Source organism: Nomascus leucogenys, chromosome 18 (assembly GCF_006542625.1).
Source record: "Nomascus leucogenys isolate Asia chromosome 18, Asia_NLE_v1, whole genome shotgun sequence".
Lineage (NCBI taxonomy): Eukaryota > Metazoa > Chordata > Mammalia > Primates > Hylobatidae > Nomascus > Nomascus leucogenys.
In genome coordinates this window covers 27,840,979-27,862,438 of record NC_044398.1, presented here as the reverse complement: position 1 = coordinate 27,862,438, position 21,460 = coordinate 27,840,979, and the positions used below count along the sequence as shown (strand labels likewise).

General features: G+C 52.3%; 1 protein-coding gene across 3 annotated transcripts in view; it reads left to right on the top strand.

Annotated features, from left to right (window-relative positions):
* The window catches only part of DLG5 (discs large MAGUK scaffold protein 5), a 134,916-nt gene that overhangs the window by 102,663 nt on the left and 10,793 nt on the right, over nucleotides 1–21,460 (top strand). For 2 of the 3 annotated variants that reach the window (XM_030799258.1, XM_030799257.1), the window contains exons 15-27: nucleotides 86–1,105; nucleotides 2,189–2,312; nucleotides 2,742–2,886; nucleotides 4,388–4,500; nucleotides 5,181–5,270; nucleotides 5,576–5,726; nucleotides 9,872–10,034; nucleotides 10,192–10,325; nucleotides 11,014–11,154; nucleotides 12,510–12,693; nucleotides 13,986–14,134; nucleotides 15,002–15,172; nucleotides 16,065–16,261. In XM_030799258.1, the coding sequence (XP_030655118.1) occupies nucleotides 86–1,105; nucleotides 2,189–2,312; nucleotides 2,742–2,886; nucleotides 4,388–4,500; nucleotides 5,181–5,270; nucleotides 5,576–5,726; nucleotides 9,872–10,034; nucleotides 10,192–10,325; nucleotides 11,014–11,154; nucleotides 12,510–12,693; nucleotides 13,986–14,134; nucleotides 15,002–15,172; nucleotides 16,065–16,261 (2,782 nt within the window). The remainder of the gene's footprint in view (nucleotides 1–85; nucleotides 1,106–2,188; nucleotides 2,313–2,741; nucleotides 2,887–4,387; nucleotides 4,501–5,180; nucleotides 5,271–5,575; nucleotides 5,727–9,871; nucleotides 10,035–10,191; nucleotides 10,326–11,013; nucleotides 11,155–12,509; nucleotides 12,694–13,985; nucleotides 14,135–15,001; nucleotides 15,173–16,064; nucleotides 16,262–21,460) is intronic. The other variant, XM_030799260.1, reaches the window with a different exon arrangement.

Sequence of the window (21,460 nt, the reverse complement as noted above, 5' to 3'; positions counted from 1 at the left end):
CTTTACCTCTGGGGATGGTTTTCAGTGGCAGCTCCAAGTCCTGCCATCTCATTCTCTCTCTCACTCCTCTGCAATCCCTGCCTAGGTGTTCCCTCAGAGCTCCTCGTGGAGTGGCCAGAACATTTTTGAAAATATCAAAGACTCTGATAAGATGCTGAGTTTTCGAGCCCATGGCCCGGAGGTCCAGGCTCATAACAAACGGAACTTGATACAGCACAATAACTCCACGCAGACAGACATCTTCTACACGGACAGGCTGGAAGACAGGAAGGAGCCAGGCCCCCCAGGAGGCAGCAGCTCCTTTCTGCACAAGCCATTCCCTGGGGGACCCTTGCAGGTCTGCCCCCAGGCCTGTCCCAGTGCCTCTGAGCGTAGCCTGAGCTCCTTCCGCTCAGATGCCTCTGGGGACCGTGGCTTTGGGCTGGTGGACGTGCGTGGCCGGCGGCCACTGCTGCCCTTTGAGACCGAGGCGGGCCCCTGTGGGGTTGGGGAGGCCTCCTTGGACAAGGCAGACTCTGAAGGCTCCAACAGCGGCGGGACCTGGCCCAAGGCCATGCTCAGCTCCACGGCAGTGCCTGAGAAGCTCTCTGTTTATAAAAAGCCAAAGCAAAGAAAGTCCATCTTTGACCCTAACACTTTCAAACGCCCCCAGACACCCCCCAAAATAGACTACCTGCTTCCAGGTCCTGGGCCTGCTCACTCTCCTCAGCTCTCCAAGAGGGCGGGGCCTCTGACACCCCCAAAACCTCCCAGAAGGAGCGACTCCATTAAGTTCCAGCACAGGCTGGAGACTAGCTCTGAGTCAGAAGCCACTCTGGTGGGCAGCTCCCCATCCACTAGTCCCCCGAGCGCCCTGCCCCCCGACGTGGACCCTGGGGAGCCCATGCACGCATCACCCCCTCGCAAGGCCAGGGTCCGCATTGCTTCCAGCTACTACCCTGAAGGAGATGGGGACTCCTCCCACCTGCCGGCCAAGAAATCCTGTGATGAGGACCTCACCTCCCAGAAGGTGGACGAGCTGGGGCAGAAGCGTCGCCGGCCAAAATCTGCTCCCAGTTTTCGGCCTAAGCTTGCTCCAGTAGTGATTCCTGCTCAGTTCCTGGAGGTATAGCTGAGCCCCAGGGTGTGGGGAGGGGAGGCCTAGAGGGAGGCAGTTGGCCGAAGGAGGGCTGCTAAGTGGCCCTGCACCAGTGTCCCAGGCTCCTGTTTAGCCTGGTGCCTTTGCCTTTGCTATTGGACTCAAGTGGGAAGTGGCCCAGCTAGGAGGTAGGTAAGTGGCATGGAAGTGCATAGTAGTGGGAGTGTGACGCAGGAGGGGAACACCTTATTGGGCATAGCATTTGGTTTGCTTTTTTAATAAGAAGCTTTTGAACTTACACAATAAAACCTAGGGCATAGACTTGCCCTAGGCATAGACTTGAAGGGCTAGGGAGATGAGGTGGCACGTGTGAGGCTGAGTGGGCAGCAGGACGGCCTGACTGTGTGTGCTGTCATAGTTTCCAGAAGGGTGAGATTGCTGGGGACTGTGGAAAGCATCTCAGGCAGCAGTCCACACTGCTCACTGGGGACAAAGAGCTTCGCACAGCCCTGCACATTGGGCAGAGTTGTACGTGCCTGATGCATGTGTGCATTCTCACCTTTTATGTGATCTCTATGTGAAAGATTCATTCTCTGTGGTTTTCTTCTGAAGTAAAGCTGCTTCCTTGCAGATGTGTAAGGCAACATGAATGGGCAGCACTTCTCTCCAGCTGTCCGCTTCTGTGCCCCAGTGGGAGGAGCTGGTTCCTGAGGGGCAGAAACTGGCTTGCAGAGCTGCCCAAGCGTTCCACTGTTTTTTTTTTGTTGTTTTTTTTTTCCCCCCAAGACGGAGTCTCACTCTGTCACCCAGGCTGGAGTACAGTGGTGCAGTCTTGGCTCACTGTAACTTCTGCCTCCCGAGTTCAAGCGATTCTCCTGCCTCAGCCTCCCAAGTAGCTGGGATTACAGGCACCCACTACCATGCCCAGCTAATTTTTGTATTTTTAGTAGAGACGGGGTTTCGCCATGTTGGCCAGGGTGGTTTCGAATTCCTGATCTCAGGTGATCTGCCCGCCTCGGCCTCCCAGAGTGCTGGGATTATAGGTGTGAGCCACTGCGCCTGGCCACGCTCCACTCTTTCTAGCAGACACTCTTGCCCTTGCATCTGCAGGAACAGAAGTGTGTCCCAGCCAGTGGAGAACTCTCCCCGGAGCTCCAGGAGTGGGCACCTTACTCGCCTGGGCATTCCAGCCGGCACAGCAACCCCCCGCTATACCCTAGCAGGCCATCTGTGGGTGAGTCAGCCAGCCAGGGGCTGGGGCTGAGGGTCGGTGTAAACTCGGGATGCCTAGTCTCCAGGGAGAGGGGAGGCAGCATTTCAGAGAGCTGCCATGTGTTTTCAGCCCTGAGGTCCAGAGAACGGGGAAATGCTGCCCTGTCTGGGATGGTTTGTCTTATAGCCATGACATGTCTCAGCTTGTCAAAATGCTTTCTCCCCATAGCAACCTGGGGAATAGGAAGCATGAAAGAGACTTCCCCCCTTTTTACAAATGGAGACAGGCCAGGAGCCACAGCCACATTGTGAATTGGTAGTTAAAACTCATCTCCCAAGTCCTTTTCCCAAAAGACTGCGGCTGCGTCCTGGGATACAGGGAAAAGGCTTGTATAAGTCCTGGGCTGGCCGGCTCCTTTGGGGCGACTTTTCTCACCAAGCCCATTTCTAGGCACTGTTCCCCGGAGTTTGACCCCCAGCACCACCGTGAGCTCCATCCTGCGGAACCCCATCTACACTGTGCGCAGCCACAGGGTCGGCCCCTGCAGCTCTCCACCTGCAGCCCGAGATGCTGGCTCCCAGGGTTTGCATCCCAGGTATGTGAAGGCACCCTACGCTTCTCTGTACCCCAGCTGCCCAAGCCTGCCTGGACATGGAACCACGGCGCATAAAGAGGCTCATTGGTGGAGAAGCTTCCTTGCCTGCCTGGGAGGGGACTGGCTATAGCAGCACAGGGAAAGGGAGCCTTAGGGCTGCTTTCTGAATTCATCAGCACAAGGTTTCAAAAGGTACTGGAAGGACACGATAGTGATAGCAGCTGATGTTTGAGTGCTTATGCCCCAGCCACTGTGCTCAGACCTTTGTGAATATCATTTCACTGAATCGACAGCACCCTCATGGGCTAAGTCCTATTACTGTCTCTGTCTTGAAGATGAGGAAACTGGTACTTCATAAGAGGGTGGGCTGGCTCCAGGCCACTCTTACTCATTCATTTGACAGATATTTTTTGAGCACCTACTACATGCCTTGGTCTATCCTAATTATAAGAGGATACAATGCTGAACTAAACAAATTAGCTTCTAGCTCATGTGGTGTGGTTTTTCAAATATGGGAGGCAGACAGAAAAAAAATGAACGAAGTGATATCAGATGGTGCTGAGAGGCTATGAAGGCAGTCAAACAGGGTGACAGGCTGGGCTGTGACTTGGAAGAGGGTGGCAAGTTAGAGTGGGTGGTCAGGAAGGGCCCTGCGGCAGAGGGGATGCTGCTGTGACCAGAAGGATGAAAGAGGCCAGCTGCACAAGACCTGGGCTGGAGCCTCCAGGGAGAAGGGCCATCGGTGCCAAGGCCAGGGCACCCAGGCACAGTGGTGGGAGCTTGGGAAAGGGGCAGCGAATCAAGAAGAGGTGGTGCCAAGGCCAGGGCACCCAGGCACAGTGGTGGGAGCTTGGGAAAGGGGCAGCGAATCAAGAAGAGGTTTGAGGTCACAGGGCACAAACCCTGTGGGACCTGCAGCTGTGATAAAGAGTTTGGATTTTATTCTAAGGACAGTGGAGACCAATGGAGAGTTTAAGCACGGAAGAGATGTCACCTCATTACATAGCCGGAAAAAGATGCTGTTGAGGCCTGGCCCCAGGGCAGCCTGATGTGGGCGATCCCTGCTCTGCCTCCAGTCTCTTAGGCACGCTGTCCCGAGTGAGGCACATAGGTCCCCTCCCCAAAGTCCTCTGTGCCCATCTTGTCTCTCCTTACCCACTTCCTGGGAGGACAGGTTCCCCCTCCCCGGGACCACCCAGGTTGCAAAGCCTCTGTTTTTTATCACTTCCTCCTAGTGAGCCTAATCCTGACCCTATGGCTGGAGTGGGTATGATACTGGCCGCCCCATGTGTGTGGCCTTTTCTACTGCTTGAAGGCCCTTGGTGGATGCCACCTCCAGGAGTGGCTGAGGGCAGCCTGCTATCCTCGGCTGATAATCAGTGGCTCCTGGGCCTCCCTTCTGCCCGCTTGGGAAGCCTTGGCTGGTCTGTGTGTTTCTCCCCAGTGGCCACATCTGTTCCTGGTTCTCCTCCCGAACTCCTCACCTCTTGTTTTTACGCAGTGTCCAGCACCAGGGACGCCTGAGCCTGGACCTGAGCCACAGGACCTGCAGCGACTACTCCGAGATGAGAGCCACCCATGGGTCCAACTCACTGCCCTCCAGCGCCCGCCTCGGTAACTGCACCACTCAGACTTTGTGCTGCAGAGGGTGCCAAGCTTTTCATCTCTGCCTGCATCCTAATGTCCAGATCTGCGGGTGGGCTCCCCACACGAGCTCCTGTCACTTCCTGGGACTGAGCTCATTTCTCTACTGAGAAGGGCTGCTTCCTTCATGGGCCAGCCATGCCCATGCTGCTGTCAGAGCCATTGCTTTCGCCTTCCGCTTTCTGCGGGGGCCTTATGGTCATTCAGGTGACCCCTCAGCTAGGAGCCTTGCTCTGTGTCCCTGAGGTTGTTGGCCTCATTCTGGACTGTTTTGGATGGCTCTTCATACATTTTTGTATGGAAAGTGAACCCCAGAGGAGAGTCAGACAGAGGTAGCCCATGGAGATCTTGGGGAACTCTGGCGCTGGGGAGAAAAGATGGAGCAGCCGCCGTGTCTCTTAGGCTGCTGTTCCATGGCTGCAAGTGAGACTTGTGCGCTCCTGTTCTGGAGCAGTCTGGGCCTGCACAGTTTATTGAGATAAATGTTAAACGTTTGCTTTTCTTGAGTGTTCCACATCAAGGCTCCCTCGGGAATGAACAGCAGGGCGCAGCTTTGCATTTATCATCCTAACTGGTAGCCTGGTGGAGAGGGAGGACAGGGTGGTGTTTAACCATGAGGCCTGAAGTTTCGTTCCCTTGTGGAACAATAGGTTCTTCGACTAACTTGCAGTTCAAGGCGGAACGCATTAAAATCCCATCAACACCAAGATATCCGCGGAATGTCGTGGGCTCCGACAGAGGTAAGGACTTCTTGACACTCCCATCTCTCCTGCTTTTCCTGCGGTCTGACTCCTCATGGTGGAGTCTCTGGGCTTAGCTGAGAACTTCATGGTCATCTCAGTCAGTCAGTAAAAATTCACTGAGCCCAGCAGTAGGCCTGGTGATGTGGGGGGTAGGGGGCAACGCAGAGCCTAGCATCTGAGCTCCAGACTATGTGATGCAGTGGGGATAGAGCTGTGTGTCTGGATCGCATCTGCCTCTTGGTCTTGGCTGTTGGGGAAGTGAGATGGGAGTTCACACCGGCATTACCCACTCCTCTCTGCAGGTTCAGTGTCACATTCTGAATGCAGCACTCCTCCACAGTCACCCCTGAACATCGACACCCTGTCCTCTTGTAGCCAGTCCCAGACCTCAGCCTCCACATTGCCCAGAATCGCTGTCAACCCCGCGTCCCTCGGGGAGCGGAGAAAGGACAGGTGAGCGTGGCCGGTCATCAGTGGCGTGGGTAAACCAGTGGACAGTGTGCATCCCGGCAGCGGGCCTGGGCTCTGCAGGGAAGGGGCTTAGTAGAAGCAGCAGGAGTAGTTTGGGTGTCCCAGCATTTGCTGATGTCACCAGTAAGTGCCATGGGGCACTGGATGCAGGGAGGTGGGGCTTGTGTGGATGGCGAGGCAGGGAGCCAAGTGGGCTCACAGTAGATGATGCTGGAAACAACCTGACGGTGATTGTGCCATCATGGCACCATTTACACTTTCCTGAGCCCTTGTTCAAGCACTTTACATGTGGCTAAGTCACGAGATCCTTACAGGGACCCTGCCAGTGTCATTATTGTTATCCCTGTTTCACAGTTTAGGAAACTGGATCCAGACGTTGGAGTGAAAGACCTGTGGCCACGTGGTTAGCGGCTGGCACCGGGACTCATTCTTACCCTTTGCTTTTTCCCTCTCATTTGAAGCTTTCTGTTGTGAAATAAAATGTACACAGGAAGAAGGCATAAATGTGCAGCCTAGCTTTTTACTGGTACTGGTTCATTTTAGAGTGCAGGTCCATCTTAGGTTTCAGGTTGACCGTAGGCTTGCTGTCTATCCAGAGGCACCTCTTCCATAGAATCCATCACCCCTGCACACTGTGCACACACATCCCTCTTTGTTGTTCCCCTAGATGGAACTTACTAGACTGTGTTTATATTTAACAGCCACTGTCTAGATTGTAGATCTTAAAGAGCTCTGATAAACTTACCTTTCTTTAATCACCAAAAGAAAAACAGATACTCTCTTTCATTTGAATCCAGAAAGCTGAGGCCTCTGTAGCTGTGAGCCTCAGCAGGGGTGGGCCCTATGTTAAGAAAATATTTTTTTTTTTTGAGACAGAGTGTTGCTCTTTTCGCCCAGGCTGGAGTACAGTGGTGCAATCTTGGCTCACTGCAATCTCTGCTTCCCAAGTTCAAGGCGATTCTTGTGCCTCAGCCTTCTGAGTAGCTGAGATTACAGGCGCCCACCACCACGCCTGGCTAGTATTTGTATTTTTAGTAGAGATGGGGTTTCACCATGTTGGTCAAGCTGGTCTTGAACTCCTGACCTCAGGTGATCTGCGCGCCTTGGCCTCCCACAGTGTTGGGATTACAGACGTAAGCCACTGCGCCCAGCCAGAGAAAATCTTATATTTGACTTGAAAATCTGAACTTAAAAGGCAACAAACCAGAGAACCTGAGGGGTAACGGAAGGACACCAAAATACAGAGGCCTGGCCCCAATAGGGGGTCAGGGTATAACTCGGAGGAAATGCTGATGGAGCTCTTACCATGTGGCACGCGAAGGAGCATGCTGGCCTGTTTTACTCAGCCCCGGCCCTGGCCACGGAGAGGACGGGACCTTCCCCAAGTGAAGTGGGTTTTTCAGTCGTGGAAAGGGCCTTGCCACCCACTGCCAAGCATTCCCTTAGCTCCCCACAGGGCACGGAGAGCCAGGACCTGCTCCAGGAAGGAGAAAAATGTGAGTGACTCCTGCCCTCATGGTGGTTAGGATCCAATTGGAGATGAAATTTGACATGTGTGACCTGACTGAGCAACAGCTTTCTTTTTAAAAATAGCCCCGTTTCCCAGATTCTGAAGTATAGTATTTTATACTTATTATGGAAAATCGGGGACATAGAAAAGTAGAAAGAAGGCTGAGTGCTGTGGTTCACGCCTGTAATCCCAGCACTTTGGGAGGCCGAGGCAGGTGGATCACTGGAGGTCAGGAGTTCGAGACCAGCCTGGCCAACATGGCGAAACCCCATCTCTACTAAAAATACAAAAATTAGCCAGGCATGGTGGCGGGCACCTGTAGTCCCTGCTACTCAGGAGGCTGAGGCAGGAGAATTGCTTGAACCCGGGAGGCAGAGGTTGCAGTGAGCTGAGATTGTGCCAGTGCACTCCAGCCTGGGTGACAGAGCGAGACTCCGTCTCAAAAAATAAAAAACGGAAAAGTAGAAAGAGAAAAAAAGTCACAGATAATTTCTTCAACAAGAGATTCAATTGCCATTACCCTTTGGAAATATATATATACATTACATGCTTCATTATTTATGTACATAATCACATCTCCCTTAATGTTATGTTTTTAGCTATTTGTAATAGTTTATAACCTCTTTTGAGAAGCAGCTATTGTTTAGAGAAAACTTCTATGCATATTACAAACAATTCAAATCATTCAGAAGACTATAAAGTAAAAATTATCTCTGGCCGAGCGCGGTAGCTTATGCCTGTAATCCCAGCACTTTGGGTGGCTGAGATGGGCGTATCACCTGAGGTCAGGAGTTCGAGACCAGCCTGGCCAACATGGTGAAACCCTGTCTCTACTAAAAATACAAAAATTAGCTGGGCGTGGTGGCGCACACCTGTAATCCCAGCTACTTGAGAGGCTGAGGCAGGAGAATCGTTGGAACCCGGGAGGTGGAGGTTGCAGTGAGCTGAGATCATGCCACTGCACTCCAGCCTGAGTGACAGAGCAAGAATCTGCCTCCAAAAAAAAAAAGAAAGAAAAAAAAAGATTAGCTTGGATCCCCTCACCTGGAGACACCATTGTTAACACTTGGTAATGTCCTGCATAAGAAGCCTCCTTGTGCATAAATCCACGCATACTTTTGTTTGCAGATGCAGATAAATATAAGTGAGATGATGCCGATTGGGCCTCCCCACCCTGTGGTGTGTCCCTTACGTCTTTGCATGTCACTGGAACCTGGGAACCTGGTTCAGATCATCATTCTGTTGGGTGGCTATTGCTGTGACTTAGTTGCTTGCTCCTTTATTGTGATACACGTGTTGTACGGAGGTGGACCTCTTTCTGCTCTGGGCCTCTGTTTCATCATCTAAGGCTGGGGCAGGAGGGTGATGTGGGGGTGGCTGTGTGCTGAGGGCTCTGCAGCTCTCAACAGCACGGGGCTGTAATCTGTGTTGAATCGGAAGGGACCATGGGTGTAGGCTGGGGTGGATCTGTCTGAGCTGGAGGGTCAAGGGAGGACTTCCAGAGTGGGCAAGTTTGGGAAGTGGGGACACTTTGGAGGGTGGGAGAGAGCAAGGACAACTCAAGAAGAATTTTAGTCTCCCCTTCCCAAGAGGGCTGGGCCATAGGGCCACAGGCTGAGACTGCCAAGTGGGAAGCTGCTCTGCCTCCAGGTGGCCGGGGTGGGGTGGTGTAGGTACCTCCCCGCTAGAATCTATCCCGACCATGTGCTGTAGAGGGGACCTGGACTGGCCCCCTCAGCCTTTGGTTATATGGTTTTATCCTGTGAGGAAAATCTCAGGTGTCCATACCTTGGAGGAACGAAGCCCGGGGTGGCGTGAAGTCCCAATGGGAGGCTCCGCATCACTCGACTGTCTTTTCTGTTATGTTCCGGGTGTCTCTGATTGTCTTTCTCCTCTGAGCGTCCCTTATCTTCTTTCTAACCTTTGTCACCTTCCAGATGTCTCTGCCACCACAGATCTCTTCTGAGGCTGCCCGTGGCCACCAGGCCCAGGTCTTCCACCATGAGGTTGGCCTGCCCAGAGGCTCCCTGCCGAGCCCCTGCCCCGGCGCCCTTGGGTGCACTGGACAGCCCCAGGGCAGCAAGTGCATGGCTGCAGCCTTGCTCCCAGCCTTCTCCCTTTACAAAGGCTTGGGTCTGCAGCAGCTTAATTTCCGTGACCAGTTTGCATCACTCTGTGTAGCCAGTAAACATAAAACTGGATTATTTTCTGTTGCCCCCCTTAGGATGGAATGTCATCCCAGGAGCCATCTCTTCCTTGGAGGGCATCTCGAGACCCCCCGGAGTTTGTAATTGCATATTGTGGGGCAGCTGCTCTCCTGTAATGAAAATCCGCGTGTATCAGTGTTTATAGTTCACACGGACCGTTCTCTGTGTCTTTGGCCTGGGTTGTTGCGTGTCTGGGTGTGCTGTGCTCGTGTTGCGTGAGGCTGTGGGAATGTGATCCTTTGTCACGCGGGTGGGCCCACCGTGTCCCCATGTAGCTGTGTCAACAATGGGAGCATCCAGGCTCGGGGCCCTTTCTGCACTGTCTGATCATATGCCTGATCGGAGAGCTCAGGCTCTCCCCAACCCTTTTGTTTGACCCTGAGTCCCCGAAACTTTTGACTTTTCCTTAGGCCTTATGTGGAGGAGCCACGCCACGTGAAGGTGCAGAAGGGCTCAGAGCCGCTGGGCATCTCCATCGTGAGTGGAGAGAAGGGCGGCATCTATGTCTCCAAGGTGACCGTGGGGAGCATCGCTCACCAGGCCGGCCTCGAGTATGGGGATCAGTTACTGGAGGTGAGAGGGAGCTGCCCTCCTGCATGGCGCCCATGGAAACCTGCACTTCTTCCCCCTCTCCTCCTCCTAGGGAACAGCAGTGCTCCCAAGTCCCCAGGGCTTCCTCCCTGTCCACAGCCCTGACCCCCTCACTGAGCCCATCCTGGTGTTTCCCCAGTTCAATGGCATAAACCTGCGGAGCGCCACGGAGCAGCAGGCGCGGCTCATCATTGGGCAGCAGTGTGATACCATCACCATCCTGGCCCAGTACAACCCCCATGTGCACCAGCTCAGCAGCCACTCCCGGTCCAGGTGAGCGCGGGCCTCCCCGGGCCGTCTGGGCTGGGGGTGGAGAGGTGGGTGCGGCAGCACTTCGCTCATTGCAGGGAGACCCAGGATGCCAGCTGTAAGTTCTGGGGATCTTACTGCTGCTAAAGAGAGAGTTGACCAGCCCTGGATTTTGGAAAAGGGGCATATATAGAGAGGCCATCTCCTCCTGAAATGGGGTGTGGAAACAGATGGCTGTGGTCCCCCTGACCAGCAGGGGCCCGTGGTAGCCAGGAGCTGTGGCCCCGGGGGTGGATTCTCGCTCAAAGTGTTTGGCTCCCTGTCCAGGAGCAGACGCTGTACACCTGTCTGTATCTGCCCCTGAGCTGTGGGTCGAAGGGCAGAAAAGAAGGGGAGGCATGCCCTGCAGTGCTGCGCCACAAGCTCAGCAGGAGAGATGGGATGCACAGGCAGAGGAAAAGGGACAGGACGCTCACAGCTTCTGAGGCCAGATGCCTTTGGAGAGGGCCCCTGAGCTGAGGACAGGTGGAGGGGAGAGGACAGGTGGATATCATGGGTCCAGGCTTCTAATGTGTCTGCTCTGCTTAGGGCACAGGGTGCAGGGCTGTGTGACCCGGTCCCCATTTATAGCTCAGACCTAGTTGCCACAGGAGCAGGGGTGGCTCTTGGTGGCTTCGTACTGCTCCTTATCCCTCCTGTCCTCCGTCTCCAGCTCACACCTGGACCCTGCCGGTACCCACTCCACTCTCCAGGGCAGTGGCACCACCACCCCGGAGCATCCCTGTGTCATTGACCCACTGATGGAGCAGGATGAGGGGCCTAGCACCCCCCCAGCCAAGCAGAGCAGCTCCAGGTCAGCAGATGTTGCTGTGAGCCTTCCCTGTGTCCACTTCAGCTGGGTGGGGCTGAGCACATTCTCCAAGTGGCATGGGCACTGAGCAGCTGGCCTCATGTGCTGCAGGCCACACACCAGGTCTTCAGGAGTTGGGCCGGGAGCACGGCATTGCTTTTTTCCCTCACTGCTCTCTCTTTTCCTTTCTCTTTTTCTCCTGTTTTCTATTGACTTGTTCTTTCCCCTGCATCTTCTCTTTCTCTTCTCCTTTTCTTATTCACTTGCTTTCTGAGTCTGTCTTCGGACACATTCCCACAGTCATCACCCAGCCAAGCCCTGGGCTCTGGCCACCCACGACAGTGCTTCCCCCAAAGAGGTGGCAGACCAGTGCTGGGCATGTGCAGCACAGTCAGGGTGCCAGGAGGGCACTGCTGGCCGCCGCAGAGCAGGCAGGAAGATCACTGGCAGGGGAGGTGGCAGCTGGATTAAAGTGTTCAGGACAGGCAAGAGCCATGGGTGGGCATAAAGAGAAGTCCAGGCCGAGGGAGCAGCAGAACTCAGGAGGAGGAAGGAACTCTATGGGAGCTGCACAGCATCCAGCCTGGCCTGGGGCTGCAGGGAGGGCCATCCAGGCCAGGGTGTGACATGATCACTCTGCCGTCCTGGAGGAGCTGTGTCTCCAGAACTGAGAGGCCTTCACCAAGCCCTGGGCAGCATCTCACAGAATGAGGCCAGCTCTGCATTCTCTATACCAGAGTCTGTCACATTGGAACTTACCTGCTGCCTGGTTTTCCTCCCGTGCTGGCGTCTCCCCTGAAGCCCCCTTTATCTGTTTCCATCGCTGTCCCATCTCACTCCCTCCATGTGTTCAGCAGCTTACTTTCAGCTTTCCTCCCTTGATTGTAAGTGCCTTGATGGCAAGGGGCCCCTCTTCACGAGTTAGCAGTTGCTGGTCTATAGAAGCTGCTTCGTAGACATTTGCTGAATGCATTTCTGTGCTCTGGACAGTGAGGCCAACTTTACCTTGCCCTAGGAAGTACTAAGTTAGGAAAATGAGTGTGATCCACATGGGAGGGAGGCCATCCTGATCTCTAAGACATGAGATTGATAGCCGGGCCTGGGAGCAGGGGCACTGATTTACGGTTTTGACTGCCATCCCAACTGGCTTTGGACCTGGGGTCTTGCCTTCATCTCCAGTGCACCTTAGCATCCTGCCCTGAATGCCGAGCCAGTAGAACTAGAGGCCACCTCTCAGCTCCCTGTGGTTCTGAGACCCCAAGAAGCAGGCAGAAAGCAGTTAGGACATTGGCCACTGCTTTGCCTTTTTGTGCCTCCTCCTTGTGCACAGTTGAGGAACTTTGTTTTTTTCCTGAAAGGATTGTGGGAGATGCCAACAAGAAGACCCTGGAGCCACGCGTTGTCTTCATCAAAAAGTCCCAGCTGGAGCTTGGGGTGCACTTATGTGGTGGGAACCTGCATGGGGTGTTTGTGGCCGAGGTGGAGGATGACAGTCCTGCCAAGGGTCCTGACGGCCTCGTGCCAGGGGACCTCATCCTGGAGGTGAGTTCTGAGCTGCTGAGCAGGCCAGGCCTCCATCTACCTGCACAGTGGGCTTGCTGCCATCTCAGGTGGCACCAAAGACGGAGGAGTACAGCTTCTCATCTGGTGAGCCAATCAGGGCTGACTTTTGTTGTTGTTGAGGCAGAGTCTTGCTCTATCACCCAGGCTGGAGTGCACTGGAACAATCTCAGCTCGCTGCAACCTTCACTTCCCAGGTTCAAGCGATTCTCCTGCCTCAGCCTCCTGAGTAGCTGAGATTATAGGCGTGCGCCAACACGCTCAGCTAATTTTTTTTTGTATTTTTAGTAGAGATGGGGTTTCATCACGTTGGCCAGGCTGGTCTCAAACTCCTGACCTCAGGTGATCCACCCGCCTTGGCCTCCCAAAGTACAGGGATTACAGACGTGAGCCACTGTGTCTGGCCAGGGTTGATTTTTAATCCCTGTAAACCCAGAATCCTGCCAAGCCCCTCTGAGGAGGTCCCTGTGAAGCCAGGCAGGCCATAGAGGGAACCTGAGGGCAGAGCCTTGGCTCAGGCCCTAGGCACCAGGAGGTGCTCGCCCTCAGGTGATGTAGCTGCAGGACTCTGTTCTGATGACAGAGGATGGTCTTTTTCTGTGGTCTCCTGCCTCGTGGGGGAGATGGTTTGTGAGAATATAAAGGCACAAGTTGGGCTGGGTTTGGTGGCTCACACCTGTGAATTTTAGGAGGCCAAGGTGGGAGAATTACTTGAGCCCAAGAGTTCAAGACCAGCCTGGGCAACATAGCGAGACCCTATCTTTACAGAAAACAAAACAAAAAAATTAGCCAGGCGTGGTAGAGTGTGCCTGTTGTCCCAGCTATTCTGGAGGCTGGGGCGGGAGGATCACTTGAGCCTAGGAGGTCTAGGCTACTGTGAGCTGTGATTGCACCACTGCACTCAGTCTGTGTGACAGAGGGAGACCCTGTTTCAGAAAATAAATAAATAAAAGCACAGGCAGCATCAGCAAGAGGAAGGTCCCTATTCTGAAAAGCCCAGACTTGCCGGTCACCAGAGCAGGGTTTCTCCTGGATAAGCTATCAAGGGCAGGGCAGCCACTTGGCAGAGGACCTGGTGTCCAGGGAGCATGCACGGGACCTGGAGGCTGGGGAGACCATGAAGACTCAGCCCTTCCTGCAGAGGGGAGGCAGCCAGAGTCTCAGTTAAGGAGGGATGTTGAATTTCTGCCGTATGGTCAGCACTGGCCCCTCTCGGGTGCCCAAGCTGCCCCCTGGCTTCTGCCTTCTGATGCATCCACCCCCATCCCTGGCAGTATGGCAGCCTGGACGTTCGGAACAAGACAGTGGAGGAAGTCTACGTGGAGATGCTGAAGCCCAGGGATGGCATCCGCCTGAAGGTGCAGTACCGCCCCGAGGAGTTCACGAAGGCCAAGGGCCTGCCTGGTGACAGCTTCTACATCAGGTACCAGTGGCTGGGGAATTGGTGGGAGATTTGGGGCCAGAGAAGAGGCTTTCGCTGGAGACCCTCTTCCTGGTGAATGGCTCTCTGTTTCTTGCCCCCCAAGGCTGGGGCCATGATCATCATTCCTTGACACTCAATCTGCACGCTTATTTATGGTGAGATGATTGTGACTTAGAACAACCCTTTAGGGCTTAAAGAACCAGATGGGCTCCCTCTTTAGGGCTTGAGGCCTGGAGAATTTGGAGGCAGTCAAGCCCCGTTTTCGTGTGTGCTGTGCTCCTCTTTTTCTGGTGTCTCCCAAGCCAGGTTTGCAGATCCCTCTGCAGTGTGTGTGGACTTCCAGGCATCTTCAGTGCCCTTACTACTGTATGAAATGCTGTGGGCATTTAGGGATGGCAGCAGGCTTTCTAGGAGGAGCTCAGAGCTTTCTTCACATTTCCTAAGATCCAAGATCACAGAAAGCATAAGAACACTGATGCGGTACAACTCCTTGTCTCTAGGGTAGAAGATAACATATTTCCATCCTAGAGAGATCCCAGTCTGTAGGAACCAGGGGCCGGGCCTGGGCTTTGAGGAGGGAGGCAACTGGGAAAGGGCACCTGGAAAGGGAAGTTATGACCTCAGATCATGGTGACTTCTTTGATGGGGATGCGCCCTCAGTGTTAGGGGAGCAAAAGCAGTCTTTGCCCCTTTATGTAAAACACAGGGCTCCCCACTTTGAGAATCACCACCCTCCGCGATTCCTGATCAAGTTTGGAGACAGCCCAAAGCAGAATGGCAGCCTTAGGGGCCTGGCCACAGAAGGCACCTGGTTCGTCCTTGGTGGCCAGAGCCGCCTGATCGTTTTCCTTCTGTGCTGTGGTCCAGGGCCCTGTACGACCGGCTGGCAGATGTGGAGCATGAGTTGAGCTTTAAGAAGGATGACATCCTCTACGTGGATGACACCTTGCCCCAGGGCACGTTCGGGTCCTGGATGGCTTGGCAGCTAGACGAGAATGCCCAGAAGATCCAGCGGGGGCAGATTCCCAGCAAATATGTGTAAGTGTTCTTCGGGCCTGGGGCGGGGTGGGGCAGGGGTCGCCGAGGGCCACCAGCCATGGAGCTGTCCCATGGGAGGGGGCTGGGGCCAGGGCTGCTGGAGGAGGGATTCTGCTTCTTATCTTAGCTTCTGCTCTCTACATTTTGCCAAAAGTGCTGGTCTAAAAAGCTGCTCCTAGTGTGAGTCAGTGCTGTATAGAGCACAGTGGTGGGTCAGAAGGCATAACTTGTTTTAGAAAAATGGATTTATGGAGATACTCATGCCTTGCTGCTCCCTCAAAGTGTACCATTCAGTGGTTTTCAACATATTCATAGGTGTGTGCAGCCGCCACTACAATTAATTTTAGAGCATTTCCATCACCTCAAACAAACCCCAGACCCATTAGCTGTCAGCCCCTTATCCCACTGTCCTCCCACCCAGCCCTCAGCCCTAGGCAGCCACTACTTTACTTTTGGTACCCATGGGTCTCCCTGTCTGGACTCCTGTGTAGATGGGATTGCATAGTGTGGCCTTTCATCTGGCTCCTGTCACTGTGTTTTCGAGGCAGCCTGCATCCCTGCATCATTTCCCTTCTATGGCAGGAAGCGTAACTTGTCATGTCACCAATTGAAGGCTGTCCTAGCAGTTCCTTTTGACACTGAGCTGAATATGCTGTAGTAGAAAAAATCGCCTGCTCTGAGAGCTTGCCCTGGTGCTGGTGTTTGTGTCACCCCCGCAGCATGTACTGAGGGTTCCCAGGGGCGTGGGAGGAGATGTAACCTTGAGACCTGCCAAGGAGTATGGGGGGAGCCTGGTGCCTGGCCCACCCTTGCTTTTCTCACCAGGAAGGGCAGGAAGGGCAGGGCAGCAGGTTCTCGATAGCCCTGCCCAGCATTGTCCCCTGTGCCACAGGATGGACCAAGAATTCTCCAGGAGGCTCAGCATGTCTGAAGTCAAAGATGACAATAGCGCCACAAAGACGCTGTCAGCGGCTGCACGCCGGTCCTTTTTTCGGAGGAAACACAAGCACAAACGCAGCGGGTCCAAGGATGGGAAAGACCTGCTCGCCTTGGATGCCTTTTCCAATGACTCCATTCCACTCTTTGAAGGCAAGTGGCTGAGCTCATTTTCCAGTGAGCTCTCCAGATGGGGTTTGCTGTGGATCCAGGAGCTCCACAACAGGGACTTAAAGAAAAGAGAGTCTTCCTTTGCTTTTGTGCACAAGTCTGAAGGTGTGTGTTTGGCTTGGTCGCGGGGTGCTGCCATCTTCAGAGCCACATCTATGGGGTGTGGCTTCCATCTGCCCGGTCACCACCTGTCAGTGCAGCTGCAGCCATCACGTCCCTGTTTCAGGCAGCAGGAGGAAGGAAGGGGTGGTAAGGCAGAAGTGTGCCTCAGTTGAGCATGCCTCTTTCAGCAGCTATCTGGAAGCCCTAACCTGTGACTTAAACTTACATCTCATTGTCCACTTGCATGTGCAAGAGAGGTCAAAAAGGCATGTTTTGGCTGGGCACAGTGGCTCACGCGTTTAATCCCAGCACTTTGGGAGGCTGAGGCGGGTGGATCACCTGAGGTCAGGAGTTCAAGACCAGCCTGGCCAACATGGTGAAACCCTGTCTCTACTAAAAATACAAAAATTAGCCAGGTGTGGTGGCATGCACTTGTAATCCCAGCTACTTGGGAGGCTGAGGCAGGAGAATCGCTTGAACCCAGGAGGTGGAGGTGCAGTGAGCCAAGATCGCACCACTGTACTCCAGCCTGGGTGACAGAGCAAGATCTTGTCTCAAAAAATAATTAAAACAAAAAGAAAAGGCATGTTTTAGCTGGGTGCATTGCTGGCCTCAGTAAGAGGTTCAGTTACTAAGGAAGAATGGAGGGATAGCTATTGGGTAGGCAAGAAGCAATCTCTGCTGAGTGCCTTGCTTGCCATTTGTTTTTAGGTTCTTACAGGCTGCTTGGTAGTGACCAAGAGCTGTCGGTTTCTACAGAACTTCGGCATTTCTGGCCTCAGTCCTGTGTTGATTAACAAGTCTTATATAATCCTTCTGGGGCAAGATGCTAGTCCAGGGCTGGAGTTGAGTGATAGGAGATGTCAGACATCCCCTGGTAGACAGCCCTTGTGGAAATGATGCATTTGTCCTTTAAAGCAAGAGGCCCTTAGGAACGTGGCTCCCAGGGCCCTGGTGTGTGTCTACTGTCCTAGAATGTGCCCTCCCTGGCAATCAGGTATGGGGGTGGCAGTGAGCAACAGAGTGTAGGGCAGCTGGCTGCCTCCCTCCCTCTCTTCCCTTTTTACAATGAAGACCTTAGGCCTAGGGAGTTCAGTGGATCACACTGTAGTTCATGGCCCACTGTCACTATCAGCTGGGACAAGGGTTGGCAAACTATTGGCCGTGGACCGAGTCTGGACCACTGCCTATTTTTAAATGGTCTGTGAGCTGAGCATGGGTTTTTACACTTTTTAAAATGTAAGATGTAAAAAGTCTATTAGCCCTTTGCTGATAACAATTGCTTAATTTTGCTGTTTTGCCTTCAAAGCCTAAAATATTTACTATCTTGCCCCTTACAGAAAAAGTTTAGGCCAGGCATGGTGGCGCACACCTGTAATCCCAGCACTTTGGGAGGCCGAGGTGGGTGGATCACTTGAGGCAGGGAGTTCAAGACCAGCCTGGCCAACATGGTGAAACCCCATCTCTACTAAAAAATACAAAAATTAGCCTGGTGTGGTGGCTCATGCCTGTAGTTCCAGCTACCGAAGAGGTTGAGGCAAGGAGATTGCTTCAGCCTGGGAGGTCAAGAGCTGCAGTGAGCTGTGATCATGCCACTGCACTCTAGCCCAGGCAACAGAGTGAGACCCTGTCTCAAAAAAAAAAAAAAAAAAAAATTGCCAACCTGTTAATCAAGGCAAGGTTTCTCTCTTATTTTGCTTTTTGGTTTTTTTCCTTCACTCTCTTTGGCCTCCACTCTTGTGCCCTCTGCTCCTTTCTCTATAGGCGCCATCTCCATTATGTTTGACATTTGTCCAGTGGTGCTAGCATCTTTGAAAAATAGCCCTTTGTCTGTTCTTCCTTTTAGCTCTTCAGGTGTTTTTCAGTATATATCTTGAAGTTGTCGTTAGGTACACACACCTTTTGCATTGTTACACCTTCCTGGTAAATTAACCTTTTTATCATTATAAAATGCCCTTCTTGATCTCCAGGAATGTTTCTTGCTGAAAGTCTATTTTATGTGATATTTTTATTGACATTACCAGTTTTCTTTTGGTTATCTTTGGCACAGTTTATCTTTTTCTTTTACTTCAAACTTTTCTGTCACTTTATATTTAAATATCCCTTATAAGCAGCATGTGGGACTTTTTAAATCCACTGTGGCAATCTGTCTTTTTAAAAATTTTATCCGAGTGTAACATACGTACAGCAATGCACACATTCATTTACAGGAAAGTGAGCAGTGTGAGGAATTTCCACAATCTGAACACCCCTGTGGCAGTCTTGTTACATCAAGAGTATTTACCCCATTACATAGACATTTCCCATCTTACTGTTTGTTTTCTATTCATTCTACCTCGTTTATGTTTGTCCCTTCTTTCTTGCTTTTTAAAAATGAATCATGTGTTTGTTTTATTCTGCCCCTCTATCATCTACTGTTATCCTCTCACATCTACTAGTGTTTAGTTGTTTCTATTTTATTCTTTTGGGGGTTAAAATAGACCTCACAGCGTGCACCTTTGACTTACTGCTAAGAGAAATCATTGCTTTGACCACTTCCCTGATAATTCTAAGACATCAAACCACTAACTCCATTTGTCTATTTTCTAACTTTGATACTATTCTCATTTTATTTTATTATTATTTTATTTTTTGAGGCAGAATCTCGCTCTGTCGCCCAGGCTGGAGTGCAGTGGTACGATCTCGGCTCACTGCAACCTCCGCCTCCCAGGTTCAAGCGATTTTCCTGCCTCAGCCTGCCGAGTAGCTGGGATTACAGGTGCCTGTCACCACATCTGGCTAATTTTTGTATTTTTAGTAGAGATGGGGTTTCACCATGTTGGCCAGGCTGGTCTTGAAACTCCTGACCTCAAGTGAGCCGCCCGCCTTGGCCTCCCAAAGTGTAAGGCACTGCGCCTGGGATTACAGGCGCAAGGCACTGCGCCCGGCCATACTTTTCTCGTTTTAATTCTACAGATACTTTAACTCTGACTCAGTCTATCCATTTGCACATCAGTTATTCATCGGTTTTTGCCTTTTACATTTCCATTGCTCTTTATTCCTTCCTGCAGTTTTGTGCTTCTGATTTTGTTTTCTTTCTGCTAAACAACTTGCAGAAATGTTTTTCTTGTAGTGCAGGTTTTTTGGTGACACATCCTGTCAGTGTTTGTGTCTGAAAGTGTCCATTTTAATATCGTTTTTGGAGATTCTCACTGGATATAGAATTTTAGATTGGTGGATGTTTTACTTGGGTGCTTTAGAGATATCATTCCTGGTCCCTGGCTCTCTTTGTGTAGTAGTTTCCTGTGGCCGCTGTACCCAATTACAACAGACTGTGTGGCTTCAAACACACGGGTTTATCCTCCCACAGTTCTGGAGGCCGGAAGTCCACACTCAGGACCACTGGGTCAGTCAAATTGTCGGCCAACCTTTGCTCCCTCGGGGCTTGAGGAGAGAGCCTGTTCCTTGCCCCTCCCAGCTTCTGGTGGCTCTTGCCAAGCCTTTGCTGTGGCCACATCACTGTCATCTTCAAATCTTATCTGCTCCGTCTTCACGTCACCTCATCCTCCACGTGGGTCTCTCTCTCAACTCCCTCTGCCTCTCAGAGGACCCATGGGGTTTTATTTAGGACCCACCCAGATACTCCAGGAAAAGCCCTTCCTCCCAAGGCCTTTAACTGAATCATCGCTTCTTTTGTTGCATAAGGTGTAATGCTCATGGGATCTGGGGCTTAGGACATGAGTCAGTCTTTGGGGGACACTTGTCAGCCTGCCACACTCATTGCTGGTGAGAAGTCATCTTTCCAGGCTCAGTGCTGAAGGCAGTGCCACCACCCGTCCACCACCATGTGTGGGTAGGGTTTTCTCTGCCTTCCTTTCTCAGAAAGAAACTTCTTAATTTCTTACCATACCATGCTTTCCGCGTGTGGTTTTCTTTGTGTTTATCCTGCTCAGAAGGTTCTTAGCACTTTTTACATCTGTAGCTTGGTGGTGTGGTCGGTTTTGGAGATTCCTGGCCGCAGTTTCTTTCATATCATATTGCTTCTGTGCTGACCTCGCCTCTCCTCGGGGTTTTCGTTCTTCAACGATACCCTGTCTGTCTCCTGTCTTCTGGGCTCTTTTTCCCCTGTATTCATCTCTCCATGATTCAGCCAGACTGGGTGTTTTCTACTCTTTTTTCCTGTTCATTATTCCACTCTTCTGTTTCATCCATTATGTTCTTACTTTCAGAAATTGTATTTTATTTATCATTCTAGAGTTTCCACTTGATTCTTTTTTACCAGGCTTTAATTCTCTGCTGAGACTTTCCCTCTTGTCATCTGTCCTCTTAAATACTTGAATCATATGTTTGTAAAGACTGAGTTTGGTAACTGTCATGTGTGGTCATCCCTGAGTCTCTTTCTGTGGTCTTTGTTTTCTTGGTCTTGTCCCATGATATGCCTGGTTATTGTTTATTGAGATGTCAGAAGTTATGTTTAGGGGATTTTCGGGGCTCTGAGTGATGTTGCCAGCCTCCAGAGAGGGTCTGCCCTCTGCTCTGGAGATAGCCGCTGCTCGCAGATCACCTCGATCCAGCCACAGACTCAGCTGACCTCAGGCTGGGTTGCAGCTTTTGTGCAGCTGGTGGTTAACCTGACCCTAGGGGGTGGCCCACCAGTGGTCCCATCCTGGGGTGTTCCCTAGGGCCGCTCCTCCCTAGGGAGCCTTGACTTCCAGTTTCTCACTCTTCAGCACTGGGAGGCCATGGAACACTGCTCAGTGTCTTAGTGACTTTCTTAGATGCTTAGCTTCTTGCTTTTCACAGCTTAAGAATTTGGCAAATGGCATTAAGGGAAAACCTGTGATATCAGACTTAGTTCTTTGCCTTTCCCTTCTTCTGGACTCATGACCCACCAGGTCCTGGCAGCCCTGAACTCCGTTTTGATCTCACCTGCTTTGGAGATTTTCAGAAACTTTTCGTGGGTTCTCAGTCCTTAGTGGCCCTGTGCCTGGGTGCTCAGCCCCCAGCAGCGGCCCTGTGCCTGGGTGCTCAGCCCCCAGCAGCGGCCCTGTGCCTGGGTGCTCAGCCCCCAGCAGCGGCCCTGTGCCTGGGTGCTCAGCC